Consider the following 17,138-nt stretch of genomic DNA (forward strand, 5'->3'; position numbering starts at 1 on the left):
TTCTGGAAACATTAACGTAAATAATTGTGTTATTTACTGCATTTTTTTCCACGTTTCTCTTCTTTTGACGTTCATTGAAATCAATTACATCACTTTTAGCCATTGCAGATAGTGAGGTGAAGAAGTTTTAGCGGAAGCCGAACTGTAGCGGAAGGCAAACAGAGCTGATTGCAACAAACAGAGGATGAGATACAAGCCACTGCCTCTTTCCATTCCTGCTCCTGCCTCTGGTATTTCCTAATCGAATGGAGCTAACGGGAGGAGACAGAGACCACGGTGATGGTGGAGGAGGGCATAAACATTTTTGCAGCCCGCACCTTACATTTAAAGCACACATCAAGCACACTCGTTCCCCCTAAAAAAAATCCTGGGAACAGTAGTTTGCTAAGGGTGCTGGAACTACAGTTCTCATGGTTCTTCAGGAGAAGTCACACACTTTCAAGGTTTTGGTGTGTACACAGCCTAGGGTTCTCCTGGGTTGAGCTTGCTTTCAACCGCATAAGCCAGTTTTGTTCTGGGGCAATAGGCTGCGAGAACCAAAGGAGGGACTGGGTTTGTCTTTGCAGAGGCAGCCCAAGGGGTGTGCTGTATCATGTCTGCATCTGGTGTGTGTGGAGGGAGCCATGTGACAGCCGTATGCCTTCATCCAGCTGTTCCCGCCGGCATGGGAGGGAGAAGGCATAGGAAGAGTCTTGCAAGCCAGATGTTGAAGCAGCTGGACCAAGCAGAGAGTTCCAGGGAGGCAAATAAATTACTCCATAAAACATTTGGCATCAGACATTTTTTCTTCTCTGTTTCAAACCCTGTGGCACAGCATGAAAGTCACCCCCCCCCAATTGTGGGGCCTCATCCTATTTAGAGACACAATCGCTTATCCCTTTCCCTGTTCTCCCAACCCCACCCTCTCATTCAGTTGCAGGCAGCAGGGGTCTCCTTCCTTGATGCTCACTGACTTGCAATGCCCCCATTCTTCCCTTCGTTTACTCTGTGTGATATTTATCAGGGAGCAGCCTGACCGGTATTTTTATTCCAAATGCGGACGAGGAGAGGCAGGAAAAAGAATCCCTGCCATAGGAAACTGCCTTATATCAAGTTAGAGTCAGACCATTGGTCCAACTGGCTCAGTATTGGCTACACTGACTGGCAGTAGCTCTCCAGGGGTTTCTCGCAGCTAAACCTGGAGATGCCAGAGACTTCATCTGGGACCTTCTGCATATAGCATAGCTATAGTAAAGGTAAAGGTACCCCTGCCCATACGGGCCAATCTTGACAGATTCTAGGGTTGTGCGCCCATCTCACTCTATAGGCCGGGGGCCAGCACTGTCCGAAGACACTTCCGGGTCACGTGGCCAGCGTGACAAGCTGCATCTGGCGAGCCAGCACAGCACACGGAACGGCGTTTACCTTCCCGCTAGTAAGCGGTCCCTATTTATCTACTTGCACCCGGGGGTGCTTTCGAACTGCTAGGTTGGCAGGCGCTGGGACCGAGCGACGACAGGAGTGCACCCCGCAGTGGGGATTCAAACCGCCGACCTTTTGATCGGCAAGTCCTAGGCGCTGAGGCTTTAACCCACAGCGCCACCCGCATAGCTATAGCCCTCCCTTAAAGGGCAAGGGGGAGATATATGTGGGAGATTCAGGGCAATTGCACAGAACTTTCTTGTGGAATTGGTGGTGGTGGTGGTAATAATAATAATAATGATAATAAGTCACTTTTTCACAAAGGTAAACAGAAGATGTCTTACAGAAACAAACATCAAAACCAAGTAACAACAATAACAATAATATTTATTACGGCCATAGGCCCATACAAGTAAAAACAACACATAAATAACAGCTTGTGTACGTGGGAAGAAAAAAGAAAAAAAAAAAAAAACAGCCGCTAAAACACCACAATAACACTAAAATACTATAAAATAGAATGGCATACTACGCCTTAGTTAGCTTGTAGTGCTCCTTGGCGTCGCTTTTGGGTAAGGACAGCGACCAGGAACCTTGCCACTTTCAGGGTCGTATGAGTATCCTTATCCTGCAAGATTTGGGCAAGGTGGAATTTTGGTGGGGTACCCTCTAGTTTCTGTATGATTGATCCCAACAAATTTGCCCGTGGCACATTGAATAGGGGGCAAGTGAACATGATGTGCTGGAGCGACTCCGGCGTCTCCTTATCGCATTCGCACGTGGCGGAAGCTTGGCCCTTTGAGAATCTATGTCTCAGGACGTTGGAGGGAAAAACGTTGAACCTCGCTTTGGTGAAGGCCAGTCTATGGGCAACAGTCGAAAGGGAGGAGAGGTATGATGGAACGCAGTAAGTTAAAGTGATACCAATGTTCTGGGGCGAACAAACACCACCCCCCAGCATATAGTTTCGCTGTAGATCGATGTCATCCAGTCTTTGGCGGATCAGTCTTTGAGCAGTAATTTGGTCTAGTTTTAGGGAATCTGAAGGAGAGATTCCATAACTCAGGAGTTTGGCATGAATTCTACTAGTCCAAAGGCTAGAGAATTCATCTCGCCATAAGCATTGGACAAGGTAGTGGTTTGGTAATCTATGCCACAATGATAACCAATAATTGAAGACTTGCTTCCACAGGCAAGTTTCTAAGGATGCGATCTTCAGTTCTAGTCGCATGGCTGCGTTACTTACGCACAGGGGGAGCATTAGGAGCCGACGCAGGAATTGATTTTGCAGTGTCTCAAGAGGAGCAAGGTCTGTCATCACGGCCCAAAGCGGGGCAGCATAGGCCAGCACGGCAACCACTTTTGCCTTGAACACCTTTAGGGCCGAGGGAACATGCAAAGCTCCATCCGAAAAAAAGAATCGGAGGAGCGCATATGACAGAGTTTTGGCCTTGTTAAGTAGGTGTTGAATTTGGGCTTTCCACCCCAAATTGTGTTGAAAAATAACTCCTAGGTATTGAAATTTTAGGACTTGCTCAATTTTTGCTCCGCCAAGCTTCCATTCGTATAATCTCCGGCTTCTGGAGAAAATCAGGATCTTGGATTTAGCATGGTTGATGGTTAATTGGTTGAGTTGACAATACGTGGCAAAGATCTTCAAAGCTCTGGTTAGTCCAACACGTGTATAAGATAGAATTACCGCGTCATCCGCATATAAAAGGAGAGGGCAGCGGTAGTCCGCAAGTCTAGGCGCGTGTGTACTTGGAGATGAGTTAACTAGGGATGCTCGCATGTCGCTGATGAATAGGTTGAATAGACAGGGAGCCAATATACATCCTTGGCGCACTCCCTTGTTTATTGGTATCGAATTAGTGAGGTCGCCCGCAGGAGTAAGTCTCACTCTAGCAAGGTTACCTTCGTGGAGCTGACTTATAAGCCATAGGAGTCTTCTATCAATGCCCTGTTTCGCAAGTTTCTCCCATAGAATATTTCTAGGAACGCTGTCAAAGGCTGCCTTTAGGTCTAAGAAGGCAGCACAGAGGTAGCCCCGGGGGGGAGAGGAGTACTTTCGTGCCAGATGGTAAAGAACTATCGCATGATCGGTTGTAGAGCGTTTAATTCTGAACCCTGCTTGTTCGTGGCCAATCTGATTAGTCTCATCTACCCATCGCAGTAGTTTAGTCAGCATAAAGCTGGCATAAATTTTCCCTATGATCGAAAGGAGGCTGATGTTACGGTAGTTTTCCGGCTCCATTGGAGAACCTTTTTTATGAATTGGTACTATAATGGCCTCCTTCCATATTTTGGGGATGAGGCCAGAAGCGTTGATTGCATCGAAGGTTTTGGCCAAGATGCCAGCCCACCATTTTGGGTGTAGTTTAATGGCTTCAGCAGGGATCAGATCGGGCCCTGGGGCTTTACCCGGTTTCAGCTGAGCTATTAGCTTGGCTATTTCGTCAGGATCAGTGGAGGGCCAAATAGGTAGGTGGGTAAACAGATGCGTCAGGTGGTCGGAGGGAGCATCTGCCTGTGAGAAGCATTTCTTCAGGAACAGTTCCCATGTCGGTGCAGGGATGACTGCCCTTGGGTATTTCCTCACCCTTCTGTTGATCAAAGACCAGAATTCCCTGGATCTGTGTGATTTTGAAGCAGTAATCAAAGCCTGCCATCGATTGTGTTGCCACTCACGTTTGGCAATTTTCTGCGTGCGTTTGTAAACTAGCTTGGCTTGTGCATAACTAGCTGGCAGAGTAACTGCATCAGAGGTCTTATATACATTATATATAGCACGGAGGCGCTGTCTTGCTTGTTTACACTGAGAATTATACCAGGGGGCACCGTAAGTATATTCATTTCGATTTAATGTTTTGGGTGGTAGCCTGAAGAAGGACGTAAGATCAGTCGTATGATGGTGGAAGCATTTCAGCACTATGCTATGCTCGTCTGAGGCAGAGCCTATGTTGGGATGGGGCCCGAGGATTACTTTTTGAAAGAATTCCTGGTACCTTTGAGTCTGGGTCTCCGACCATTTGATTCCTCTTACTTGGAGAGATTCGTTGGTTACCATCTGGGTCGCATGTCTATGAGCCTCCGACTGCCAGTTCAGGGAGAGCTTGGCTACAAGGGGAAGATGATCACTAGATTGTACATTCTCGATCTTAAAGGTGGAAATGCACTTAAGTAGATCCCTGGAGACCAACAGGTAATCGAGGACGCTGTTTGATTTAACGCTCAGGTGAGTGAAATCTCCTGGAATATCAGGGGGGCATGTGCCATTTAAAGGGACCAGATTTAAACGGATGGCCATTTGATAGAGGAGTACTCCAGCCTCATTTGCTCTGTGGTCTTTAGAAGTTCTCCTCATGATATGTTCCAGGTCGTAATTATCAAGGTTTGGGGTAACCCACCATTTGGCTTTGGTCAGCGAGTCCCAGTTTGCTGCTGTGCGGGCATTAAAATCGCCACCTATTATGGCCGGGGTGTTAGGAAACTTAACGTAGCATGAGAGCAGATGCTCTTCTAGCGAGCCCCATTTAGAGCCCAGTTCGGGGGAAGAACCCCCAGGTGGCAAGTAGACATTTGTAACTAGAAGTGAGATCTTTTCCCCCGCAATGAGCCCGGTAAGGGCGTAAGGAGGCAAGGCCTGCACTAGGGTAAGTTTAGAATGAAGGTTGAGGGAGATGCCTATTATTAGGCCCCCTTTAGGGCGGCCTCCTTTCAGGGAGGGGCAGGCAGGGAGTTCTAGAAGCTCAAAGCCATTTAGGACAATTTTCTCTACTTCCCACGATTCTTGGAACAAGATGATATGAAACAGGTTAATATACTCCAAGAATTCTGGATCAAGTTTTTTCCCCCTCCAGCCCGCAATGTTCCAGCTGAGGACTGATAGGGGGGAGTTCCTGTTGTGTCCAATTCGCTGTCATTTCAGGGAGAGATGTGTGTCCTTAGGGGGCAGGGCAGACCCCACAAAAAAGTCAGTTATTTTACTTTGCACGGCTGGCACCTGCTGAGGGTACCTTGTCTTGAAGTTGGTAGTGAGGTGTTCTGACTGGTGTAACAGGACGGGTCTCCTGCTGGCTGACCCAAGGGCGGACACTTCAGTGGGAAACTCCACAGGATTTGCTGAGACTGCCCCACCGCGAGGTCTAAAGATCGCCGATGAGACCATTTGATTTATATGTCCGGTCGGGTCTTCAATCAAATCCGGGCCATTTTTTGATGTAGGTGGAACACTCCCCTGGCCTGATGCTAGCGAAGATATTGGTGATGCTTGGGGTACTGGTACCGTTTGTATGTCGGGTCTATGCCGCTCAGGGGAATATGAGGACTCCAGTTCCGGCATTGATGGATTAGTTGGTAAGGAATTGTTTTGGTGGACGGAACTCTGGGCTACACTCTTCAGCGGGGAACTCTTGGAGGGCGAGTCAAAGTTCATCAGGAGTAGAGATGAGGGGCCTACTTGTGAGACAAAACCAGGGTCTGCCAAGCATCTGTGGGCTTTGCCCTCAAGTGGGGGAGGCATGGGTTTAGGAACTGGACTAAGGTAAGGAAGACTTCCTGCTTCTTTAAAACACGGCTCCGAAGAGCTGGCAGGATTATCCAGAGAAGTGAGCAGGACTTTTCCGTTCTTCTGGACATGTATGAGCTGATGATTAAGTACTTCTAGTCTATCAATTATTTCTTGTTGTTCCCTCGGTGGGAGGTCGCCAAAGGTGGCTAAAAGCTCTCTTTCCTCCGGCGGGGTCAGAAGATTACTTGCACCAGTGAGTTTCTTTAGAGCTCGTGGGGGCGTAGAGTAAGTCCGGTTTCGGTGCGGATGGATGTCCTCCGGGAGAGGAGGCTCGATGTCCCGGGGTACTCCCGACCCCTCCGACAGAGTCCGCTCCTTGCCGTGACCGGCGAGTAGAAGGGGGTGGATCTTACTATCCATAAAAACTCTTGTTGGGGTGATATCGTACCTAGCCAAGAGTGATTTCTGCCTGATGATAGCTGAAGGGATCCTTGGAGAGTAAAACGCAAGCATCACTTTCTGTGGCCTGAAGTGCTGGTTCAAAGGTAATACTGCAATGAGATCACATTGTGTGGTTTCTATGTTTAGGAGATTGCTTAGATGCTTTTTGACCCCATCCAGAGTGAGCCACTTTGCTGACCCTGCCCCAATGTTTAGGCAGATTTTCTTAGGTTGCAGGGATAATGCTTGATGTTTCAGTGCAGGATTTGGTCTATATTTAGGAATCACACTTCCTTTTTTGGTTGAGGGTAAGGTTCTCCGGAACTTCAATTCCCCCGTATCTACAGATGGCTTAGGCTTTAACCAGAGGTTATCAATTTTCTGTTCGAGGTTACATAGCTGGGAGGATAGCACATCAAACTTCTTGAATATGCAATTTAGGGTTCTGACCACAAGATGGAGATGTTCATGTTGTTCTTGTCTTGCGCAGTCCTCGGTTCCGGTGACCTGTACCACCTTCAGTGGGACACTCCTTCCTCCTCCATTTGTAGTTTTAATCTGAGGTGAAAATAATTCCTCTGGTGTTGACGTTGTATCTGGGGACATTAGAGGGTAGAAACGGTTCTGGGTTTTCACCCTATAGCAGTGTTCTGTGGGGTCACTCCATTTGCCAGACACGGGGGGGTCGGTTTTTGTTTGTTTGGCTCTTGGGGAGGGCAAAGCCTCGTCACAGTCTCTTAGGCGTTTGCCTTGACCCATCGTTATGAGTCGTTTAAAATGAGTCGTTTAAAATGGATCGTTAAAAATAGCAGTGGTTAAAAGGTAATGAAAAGTAATAGAAATAGCAATACAGCTGAATGTGAGCTGGCGGGAGACCAGTGAGTCGAAGGCTGCTTCCGAGGCTGCCGGAGAATACAATTATCTGCTCATTAAAGCTGATTTACGATGCAGGCTTCACAGTTATCAGCAATGTGAACTCCTAGCATGGACTCCAACACCCTGGTACAATCTTCAGCAAGGACTTGAAAGGCTGGGAGCCACAACACAAATTTAAGGAGGATTCAAGATGAGCTCCGGCAAATGCGTCTTACCTCATCGCCATCTTGGAGACCTCCTCAAAACCAAGTATAAATGCAAGAGTAGAAACAACCTTAAACACTCCGTGGTAATATTTATAAAAGAGGAGATCCAACTCAAGGCACCCCCTGAAAGAAAGAAAGAAAGAAAGAAAGAAAGAAAGAAAGAAAGAAAGAAAGAAAAGAGTGAAAGGTCAAAAGCCTGGGCAAAATAATTGTTTTTTGCCTGGCCCCTAAGAGCAGATAGTGATGGCACCTGCCGTGCCTCCCTAGGGAGATCATTCCCCACCAGGGAGCCACCACTGAGGAGACCCTTCCTTGTGTTGCCACTGCACCTCCCTTGCTGCTTGTGCTTGTGTGTTTTGTGTAGCACCCACAGGTTGACTTTCTCAACGAATAGGGCATCCCATATTAATTTCCCCATTTAATCTGGATTTGCTGTTTCACATGGAAAATCCGGTACAGAAAAAAGCCAGTGGAAATGGTAAATATGGTTCAGAAGGGTAGCGGCTAATATGGGGTGGCATATTGATGAAGAAGACCTCACGGAGCTGTGGGCAAAAGCATTCCTGTATGAGCAGCACAGAATCCACAACTACCTGGCTGTGTGGAAAGGTCCTCAGACTGTGGACGGGGGAACCGTACAGTTGAGCACATCTCCCATAAAGAGCCAACAGCCACCAACCATCTTACACATGGAAAGGTAATGTGGAGGGGGAGAAGGATCTGTAGCTCGCTCTCTTATCCCCACCCACCCCATATGTTGAATTATTATTTTAAAATTCAGGGGAGCATCCAAACAGAATGGTGCAGCCATCAGAGGACTGTACTTCTCATAGGCATCTGGTTGGCCAGTGAAAAGGACTAGTTGGGCCTTTGGTCAAATCCAGCAGGGTTCTGCCTCTGGTGCCCTCCAGATGTTCTTTCTGTCCACTCACATCGGCCCCGGCCGGCATTGCCAATGGTCAGGGGTAACATGAGTTGCAGCCTAGTGACGCCTGGAGAACATCAGGTTGGAAAGGGCTTTCCTGAACCCATCGGTACCCCGCTAATCCCCTCTGCCCTCCACCCTCCTGGTCTCCCAACCGTCAAGTCACACCCTTCCCCATCCCTGCTGTCGTCTCATGCTCCCTTCAACTCCTCCTGCGCAATCTCCTCCTGCCTCCCCTCCAAACAAGTCGCCCGATGGGCCTCCCATTACAGAAGCACTCCCTCCAAATGGCCACTTTGTCAGTTTGCATTTCTTGGTACAGAAAGTCTGATGTGTAGAGGTCTATCCTATTCTAATCAGTTCAAGAGGGTTCTGGAAGCTTATCTGCGTGAAAGAAACAAGCAGAAGGTTATTCCTTCAGAGAAGCTGAGTACAGCTGGCTTAAACTGGTTCTGTTATCTCTTTCTGTCAAGGTCATGCTGACTATATTAGTAAGGCCAGAAGGAGAATCATAGAACAGAATCATAGAATCATAGAGTTGGAATAGACCACAAGGGCCATCGAGTCCAACCCCCTGCCAAGCAGGAAACACCATCAGAGCACTCCTGACACATGGTTGTCAAGCCTCTGGTTAAAGACCTCCAAAGAAGGAGACTCCACCACACTCCTTGGCAGCAAATTCCACTGTCGAACAGCTCTTACTGTCAGGAAGTTCTTCCTAATGTTTAGGTGGAATCTTCTTTATTGTAGTTTGGAGCCATTGCTCCGTGTCCGCTTCTCTGGAGCAGCAGAAAACAACCTTTCTCCCTCCTCTACATGACATCCTTTTATATATTTGAACATGGCTATCATATCACCCCTTAACCTCCTCTTCTCCAGGCTAAACATGCCCAGCTCCCTTAGCCGTTCCTCATAAGGCATCGTTTCCAGGCCTTTGACCATTTTGGTTGCCCTCCTCTGGACACGTTCCAGTTTGTCAGTGTCCTTCTTGAACTGTGGTGCCCAGAACTGGACACAGTACTCCAGGTGAGGTCTGACCAGAGCAGAATACAGTGGCACTATTACTTCCCTTGATCTAGATGCTATACTCCTATTGATGCAGCCCAGAATTGCATTGGCTTTTTTAGCTGCCGCGTCACACGAGCCTGGGTTTCACTTTCTCTTTCTATCTCTTTTCCTTCTGGTGTGGTGTTCTGTAGATAGGATGCTTAGTGTTAAGATTTAGACTTATTACAGTGCCCCGTTCGCATCCTGAAGCGAATGCAACCCGCGTCTGCACGTGCGCAGGTCGCGATTCGCCGCCTTCGTGCATGTGCATGACATCATTTTGAGCATCTGCGCATGCGCGAGCGGCAAAACCCTGAAGTAACACACTTTGTTACTTCTGGGTCGCCGTGGAGCGCAACCCAAAAATGCTTAACCTGAAGCTACTTCGACCCAAGGTGTGACTGTATAAGTTACCATAAGTTTAAGTTAAGTCTGCTGCAACTGGATTTCTTATAGACAGGGCCAATCCTGAATGTATTGGGTTTGTGGCCATTATGCTCATTTGCCTTCAGTAGCACTAAGCTCTGCTGGATGAAATGCAATTGCCTCTGGTCTATTTTTTGGGAATTCTGCAATGTGTTTAAGTTTTTTACTCTGCTAACGATACGTTGGAGTTCTGCTCTGGATCATATTGAGTAGAATTCATGACATGCCTCTCTCCCCCCCTCCTGCAGGTGGCCACGCACCTTGGCTGGCATCACCGCCTACCAGTCATGTCTGCAGTACCCCTTCGCTTCTGGGAACGGGGGGCCCGGCTTGGAGAAGCAAGCGTGGAGGCGCTGTGGCCGCACTGGCCGCTGGGAGGAAGGGGACTATTCCCACTGCTTGTACACCAACGATATCACCCGTGTCCTCTACACCTTTGTGCTGGTGGGTTGCTCCTCGGGGTGCCCCTGTCATTGCCAGGGGCCTGCCCTCCCTTGCAGCTGCACAGTTGGCATGGCTATGCCAGCTCCCAGCTGGCCATGCCTTCAATGTTAGGAGTAGTTAGCCTGGCCCAGAGAAGTGGAGGCCCTACAATATTGTCTTATATACCCTGCTCTGACTGGCAGCAGCTCTCCCGGGTTTCAGGCAGGGGGTATTCCCAGTCCCAGGTGGAGCACTAGGGGTAGAACCTGGGACCTTCCTGCAGAGCAGGTGCTCTGCCACTGAGCATAACACCTGGGCTACCTCTCTTATTTTATGCATCAAGCACTATGTTGACATGGGCCCCAACCCCTTTTCTGTGCTCCCAGATGCCCATCAACGCCTCCAACGCCCTGACCCTGGCACACCAGCTGCGTGTCTACACAGCCGAGGCGGCAAATTTCTCGGACATGATGGATGTCATCTACGTTTCCCAGATGATTGAGAAGTTCACTGGTTACGTGGATCAGATTAAGCAGGTAACTGAGTCATGTGTAACCGCATTCCTAGGTTCTTTGCTTTCCCCAAATGCAATGCAGGGAGCAAGCTGCTTGCCTGCGATTCCTGTCTTTTCCTCTGTGCCTCAAAACACGGAGGATTCCCTGGAGAGAAACCTTCCACATGGGGCTACCTTTGAAGGTGACGTGGAAACAACAATTAATCCAGAATGCGGCAGCTAGACTGGTGACTGGGAGCGGCCGTTGGGACCATATAAAACCAGCCTACGCTGGTTCCCAGTACGTTTCTGAGCACAATTCAAAGTGTTGATGCAGACCTTCAAAGCCTTAAACGACCTCAGCCCAGTATACCCGAAGGAGCGTCTCCGCACCCATCACCTTGCCCGGACACTGAGGTCCTCTCACAGTGGTTCCCTCACTGTGAGAAGCGAAGTTACAGGGAACCAGGCAGAAGGCCTTCTCGGTAGTGGCCCCCTCCCTGTGGAACGTCCTCCTGTCAGATGGCAAGGAGATAAATAATCATATGACTTTCAGAAGACATTTGAAGGCAGCCCTGTTTTGGGAAGCTTTGATATTTTGGTGTGTTTCTTTATACCTGGTTGGAAGCAACCCAGAGTGGCTGGGAAAACCCAGTCAGATGAGTGGGGTACAATAAATAAATTATTATTATTATTATTATTATTATTATTATTATTATTATTATTATTATTCTCGGGGCCACAGGCCCATAGTGGTTTTTTTATATATATTATATTTTATTTTTTACCAACCACCAAAACACAAACAGTGAAACCCCCCAAGCGGCTGATACATTGGGTATACAATATTCAATAATATACATATTCAATAATATACATATTCAATAATATTCAATAATAACATATTCAAATCAACCATATGTACATTTTTATATATGTTAACGCTCCTTCATCCACAAGGTTTATTTAACTTTTAACATTTTAATTGCCCCAAATTGTTCAAACCTACCCAAATAATTCAGTATCTTTCTCACTGATCTTAAGCCCTTTCATTCTATGTATCTTCACAGTTAGATATTCTAAAATTATAATATTATTCAGTTTTTCCCCCCCATTGGTTCACCCCTAGCTCTTCTGGATTTTTCCAGTTACTCGCTATAACCTATCTGGCTGCAATTACCATCGATTTTTTCCATTTACATTCCTCTTTCCGTAGTGGTGGATTAGAAGCAATAGTGGACAAGGCCCCGATGCCTCTCAGCACAAGTTGTTGGGGATGCCAGGTTGTGCTCAGGCCTCGCTTGCAGGCTTCTTAAAGCCATCTGGCCTCTTTAAGAACAGGAGTCTGGACCAAGATTGAGCAGGGTTCTAATGCTGGGTGGGTGTGGTGTCGCTGCCATGTTCTGTGCATTGTCCAGAGCGCTCTTTGCATTTAAAGCAGGGTGGGGAAGCTGCAGTCCTCTAGACAGGCTTCGAAATTAGCAGGGTGCCAGGCGCATTTTGCGCCTAAAGATTCTCCATTAGCAAGCACCTCAAAAAGTCTGGGTGCCAATTTTTTTTCTGCCTGGCTGACACTCAAGGATTACTGAAATGTATGTGTTTTGAAGCCTCATCAATATCTTAAGGATAGACAATATGTTAAGGAGTTTAACAATAAAGAGTAGAGTGTTTTGAGAGCTGAAGTATGGTACCAATACAGTGGTACCTCAGGTTAAGAACTTAATTCGTTCCGGAGGTCAGTTCTTAACCTGAAACTGTTCTTAACCTGAGGTACCACTTTAGCTAATGGGGCCTCCCGCTGCCGCTGCACGATTTCTGTTCTCATCCTGAAGCAAAGTTCTTAACCCGAGATACTATTTCTGGGTTAGCGGAGTCTATAACCTGAATCGTATGTAACCTGAAGCGTATGTAACCTGAGGTACCACTGTATTTTTATTGTAAACACCAAATTAAACATGTATGAACAATTTCTGCTAAAAATGTGATATTAACGATGTGTTGCTTATGTGAATTGCATATTAATTCATGCTTATCAAAATAATAAATAAAAAGTGTTGCTGATCTCCCCGTCCCCCACCCCGCCAGTGGCCACTAGACATTCTGTTTTGGCACCCACAACCCAGGTCCTAGAAGCCATTTGGCTCCTAGATTTTCTACTCCAGTTTCTATCACTGCCTTCAGACTCTGATGGACTCCTAGCCGCACCAGCCCCAGGCAGCATGGCACAAGAATGCTGGGAGCTGAAATCCATCAACATCTGAATGGCCACAGGTTCTCCGTCCCTGATTTAAATCATCTCTTTTGCTGCAGCCCTGGGGTTTTTGGGAAGATCTCACCCTTGTCTGCCTTCCCGCAGCTCACGGACGTCATTGTGGAGATGGCCAGCAACATGATGCTAGTGGACGACCACGTTCTGTGGATGGCTCAGATTGAGGACAAGGCTTGCACCAGCATCGTCCGCTCACTAGAGAAGATTGCCGCCTACACTCTCAGCACCAGCTCTCAGTACATAGCCGTGGTAGGTCACACCGAGAGATGTTCAGATGGGGAGGGTTGCAGGCTGTTTGGAACTAAGGAACACGGACGGCACGGACACACCCAGTATTCTTGGGCAGCTGCTGGGGACCAAGCCCTTTGACAGGGCTCACCAGTGCTGACAGTCAGCTCAGTTACCCACCCAGCAACCTGTCCATGGGCTTATCTGGGAGCTGCCTGCCATTTTGAATTTCCCACAGTGCCCTGGAGCAGCCATGGTAGCATTGTGGGAACTTGAAATGGCGACTGGTACCACCAGCTACACTTGGGGCCAGGAGAGAGGAAGGGAATGAGGGACGGAGGAGGTCACTGCAAGGCAATTTATTAAGGGACTTGTTGAACTTGGAACGAATCAATCGGAGGAATAATATTAAGGTGCGGGTAGTAAGAAATATTCATATTGAGACAAAAGGGATAGTTGCAAGTTAACAGGGGGGACGGACGGACACAAGAGTGTGGATCTGTGACACCATGCCTAACAATGATACTCTTTACCTGGGAGTAAAAAATGGGGGAGAAATATGATTTAAATGAGAATTTACCTTATTCACACTTCCTGAAACAATATGAAAACTGAAACACTGCCTTCCTTCAAAATTTGCACTTTTGCAATGCAGCTGTCCAACCAAGTACAGTGGTACCTCAGGTTAAGTACTTAATTCGTTCCGGAGGTCAGTTCTTAACCTGAAACTGTTCTTAACCTGAGGTACCACTTTAGCTAATGGGGCCTCCCGCTGCCGCTGCACGATTTCTGTTCTCATCCTGAAGCAAAGTTCTGAACCTGAAACACTATTTCTGGGTTAGCGGAGTCTGTAACCTGAAACGTATGTAACCTGAGGTACCACTGTAATGCCTACCCCCCAAAAATTGCACATACTGGGGGAAAGCATGCGTAGAAATGTGTATATTAGTGAAAATAACGCACAGAAAATGCGTTATATTGGGGGAAATCACTGTGCAAATATGTGGGTCTTAGGCAAAATTGCATACAAACATCCCGTATATTAGGAAAAATGCGCACTAAAATGCGATGAACTTTCAGGAGGGCTTTTAAAAGTAAATATATAAATAAATTGCAAATGGATGGGAAGAGCTAAGCTTAAGACAAGGAAAAAAGGGAAAGAGGAAAGGACAGCTTTGCCCATCGCTACCTGGGACGCATCCCGGGTCTCACAAGTCGGGTACCTTTGCTTTGGCAGAACACGAGGAACATCGCTTTCGAGGCCTACCTGATCAAGCCAGACAGCTATGTGGGCCTGAGCTGCACAGCCTTTCAGAAGCGCGAGGTGGTGCTCAGCAGTCGGCCGCACCGGCAGGAGCGATATGCCGAGTCCCTGGCAGACCAGCAGCTGAAGTTCCGGTGTGCCACGGGGCGGCCAAACATCTCCCTGGCCAGCTTTCACATCAAGGTGAGGTGGGGAAGGGCAGGGTTGGGGCAGGTTGGGTGGATAAAGGAGAGGAAAGGATCTTGGCAAACCATTATAGGATGGAGTAAGCAGAGCAGATAAGGAACACGGGTGGTGCTGTGGTCTAAACCACTGAGCCTCTTGGGCTTGCCGATCAGAAGGTTGGCAGTTCGAATCCCCGCAACGGGGTGAGCTCCCGTTGCTCAGTCCCTGCTCCTGCCAACCTAGCAGTTCGAAAGCACATCAAAGTGCAAGTAGATAAATAGGTACCACTCCGGCGGGAAGGTAAACGGCGTTTCCGTGCGCTGCTCTGGTTCGCCAGAAGTGGCTTTGTCATGCTGGCCACATGACCCGGAAGCTGTACGCCGGCTCCCTCGGCCAGTAAAGCGAGATGAGCGCTGCAACCCCAGAGTCAGCCACGACTGGACCTAATGGTCAGGGATCCCTTTACCCTTTACCTAAGCAGAGCAGAAATTCAGGCAGCCCTCGCATGGGCAGGGCAAGTGCAGATGAACTGAATTCAGAGTCTGCTACTCAAACCAGACCTGAAGTGGGAGATATAAGATCAGGTCTCACAATGTGCTTTGGGCTAAAAGCAACCACTGAGTTGAGAAGGAGGCATTTGGGTCAGCACCATAACACTGGGGGGAAAGGATTTGGGAACATAGGAAGCTTCCTTATACGGGGTCAGACGGTTGGCGTATGGAGACCAGTATTGTCTACACTGACCAGAAACAGTTTGCTAGGATTTCAGAGCGGGGTCCCTCTCAGCCCTCCCTAGAGATGTCAGAGATGGAACCTGGAACCTCCTGTAGGCAAAGCAGAAGCTCTGCCACTGAGCTGGGTTATTTCTCAAACCTCCCCCCGCCATGCTATGTACGGACCAGAATGTAGCTGTCTTTCAGATGTCGCACTTCTCCAACTTTTGCAACACAGTTTTGGGGCTTAAGGAAAGTACCAACCTGTATGTTAGGGTGAAATGTGTTTAGAAAAGTCTGAGAGGAAATCTGTTGAGAAACACATATTTAAAAACAAATTCTCATGCAGTTTGTTTTTAAATAATCAGACAAATAAATGGTCTGTAGCCATCTTAGCTTTACACAGAACAGACCCTTTGAAATTAATGGGCCCAAGGTAAAGGTAAAGGGATCCCTGACCGTTAGGTCCAGTCGCAGACGACTCTGGGGTCACGCACTCATCTCGCTCTATAGGCCAAGGGAGCCGGCGTTTCTCCGCAGACAGCTTCCGGGTCATGTGGCCAGCATGACTAAGCCGCTTCTGGCGCACCAGAGCAGCGCATGGAAATGCCATTTACCTTCCCACCGGAGTGGTACCTATTTATCTACTTGCACTTGACGTGCTTTTGAACTGCTAGGTTGACAGGAGCAGGGACCGAGCAACGGGAGCTCACCCCGTCACAGGGATTCGAACCGTCGACCTTCTGATCGGCAAGCCCTAAGCTCTGTGGTTAGACCACAGCACCGTCTGCATCCCAAGTTAGACATGCCCATTATCTTTAATTAGTCTGTGTGGGACTGGCATTGGATGCAACCCATTGTAACTTAATGCAAAGAAAGGAAGGAATGGATTTATGAATGAATGAAGGGGTGGGGGTGGGCTGCTCCAGCTGTACCTGGCAACATGGACAAGAAACTGAACTGGTAGAAGTCAAGTTTCCTGCGTGTGTCCCCAGGCTGGGACTGGGTTGTTGTTGTTTTGCTGGGTGACCCCTTTGTTCCCTGTCCCATCAGAACAGCATTGCTCTGGCCTCCATTCAGTTGCCTCCTGGTCTCTTCTGCCCGTCGGCTCCTCCTTACCCCTCAGCTCACAAGTACAAGCTCCAGTTCCTGGCATTCCGCAACGGCAAGCTCTTCTGCAGCACTGGAAACTCTTCACACCTGGCAGATGATGGCAAAAGGCGCAGTGTGGCCACTCCGGTGATCTATGCAGGAACACGTAAGGATCTCAGTGCCCGGGCAGTGGCTGTATGGAACAGGCTGTATGGCCTGCCTCTTTTGGTTTGGCTAGCCAACGTGGGGTCCTTCAGATGGGTTTTTGGGGGGTGGGGAGCTCATCTTCCCTAAACACAGGCCACATTGGCTGGGGATGATGGGAGTTGTAGTCCAAATCATCTGGAAGGTAAAAGGTAAAGGACCCCTGGACAGTTTAAGTCCAGTCAAAGGCGACTATGGGGTTGTAGCGATCATCTCACTTTCAGGCCAAGGGAGTCGGCGTTTGTCCACAGGCAGCTTTCTGGGTCATGCGACTAGCATGACTAAGCTGCTTCTGGTGCAACAGAACACCTTGATAGAAACCAGAGCGCACGGAAACACCATTTACCTTCCCACCACAGTGGTACCTATTTATCTACTTGCGCTGGTGTGCTTTCGAATTGCTAGGTTGGCAGGAGCTGGGACAGAGCAACGGGAGCTCATTCCATCATGGGGAT

General features: G+C 48.3%; 1 protein-coding gene across 2 annotated transcripts in view; it reads left to right on the plus strand.

The window, feature by feature from the left end:
- The window catches only part of ADGRA2 (adhesion G protein-coupled receptor A2), a 123,166-nt gene that overhangs the window by 97,881 nt on the left and 8,147 nt on the right, over positions 1-17,138 (plus strand). For both annotated transcript variants that reach the window (XM_028708517.2, XM_077919701.1), the window contains 5 exons: positions 10,081-10,276; positions 10,642-10,791; positions 13,105-13,266; positions 14,483-14,692; positions 16,441-16,645. In XM_028708517.2, coding sequence (XP_028564350.2) covers positions 10,081-10,276; positions 10,642-10,791; positions 13,105-13,266; positions 14,483-14,692; positions 16,441-16,645 — 923 coding nt within the window. The remainder of the gene's footprint in view (positions 1-10,080; positions 10,277-10,641; positions 10,792-13,104; positions 13,267-14,482; positions 14,693-16,440; positions 16,646-17,138) is intronic.

The sequence above is a fragment of the Podarcis muralis genome, chromosome 15 (genome assembly GCF_964188315.1).
Source record: "Podarcis muralis chromosome 15, rPodMur119.hap1.1, whole genome shotgun sequence".
In the NCBI taxonomy this organism is placed as follows: domain Eukaryota; kingdom Metazoa; phylum Chordata; class Lepidosauria; order Squamata; family Lacertidae; genus Podarcis; species Podarcis muralis.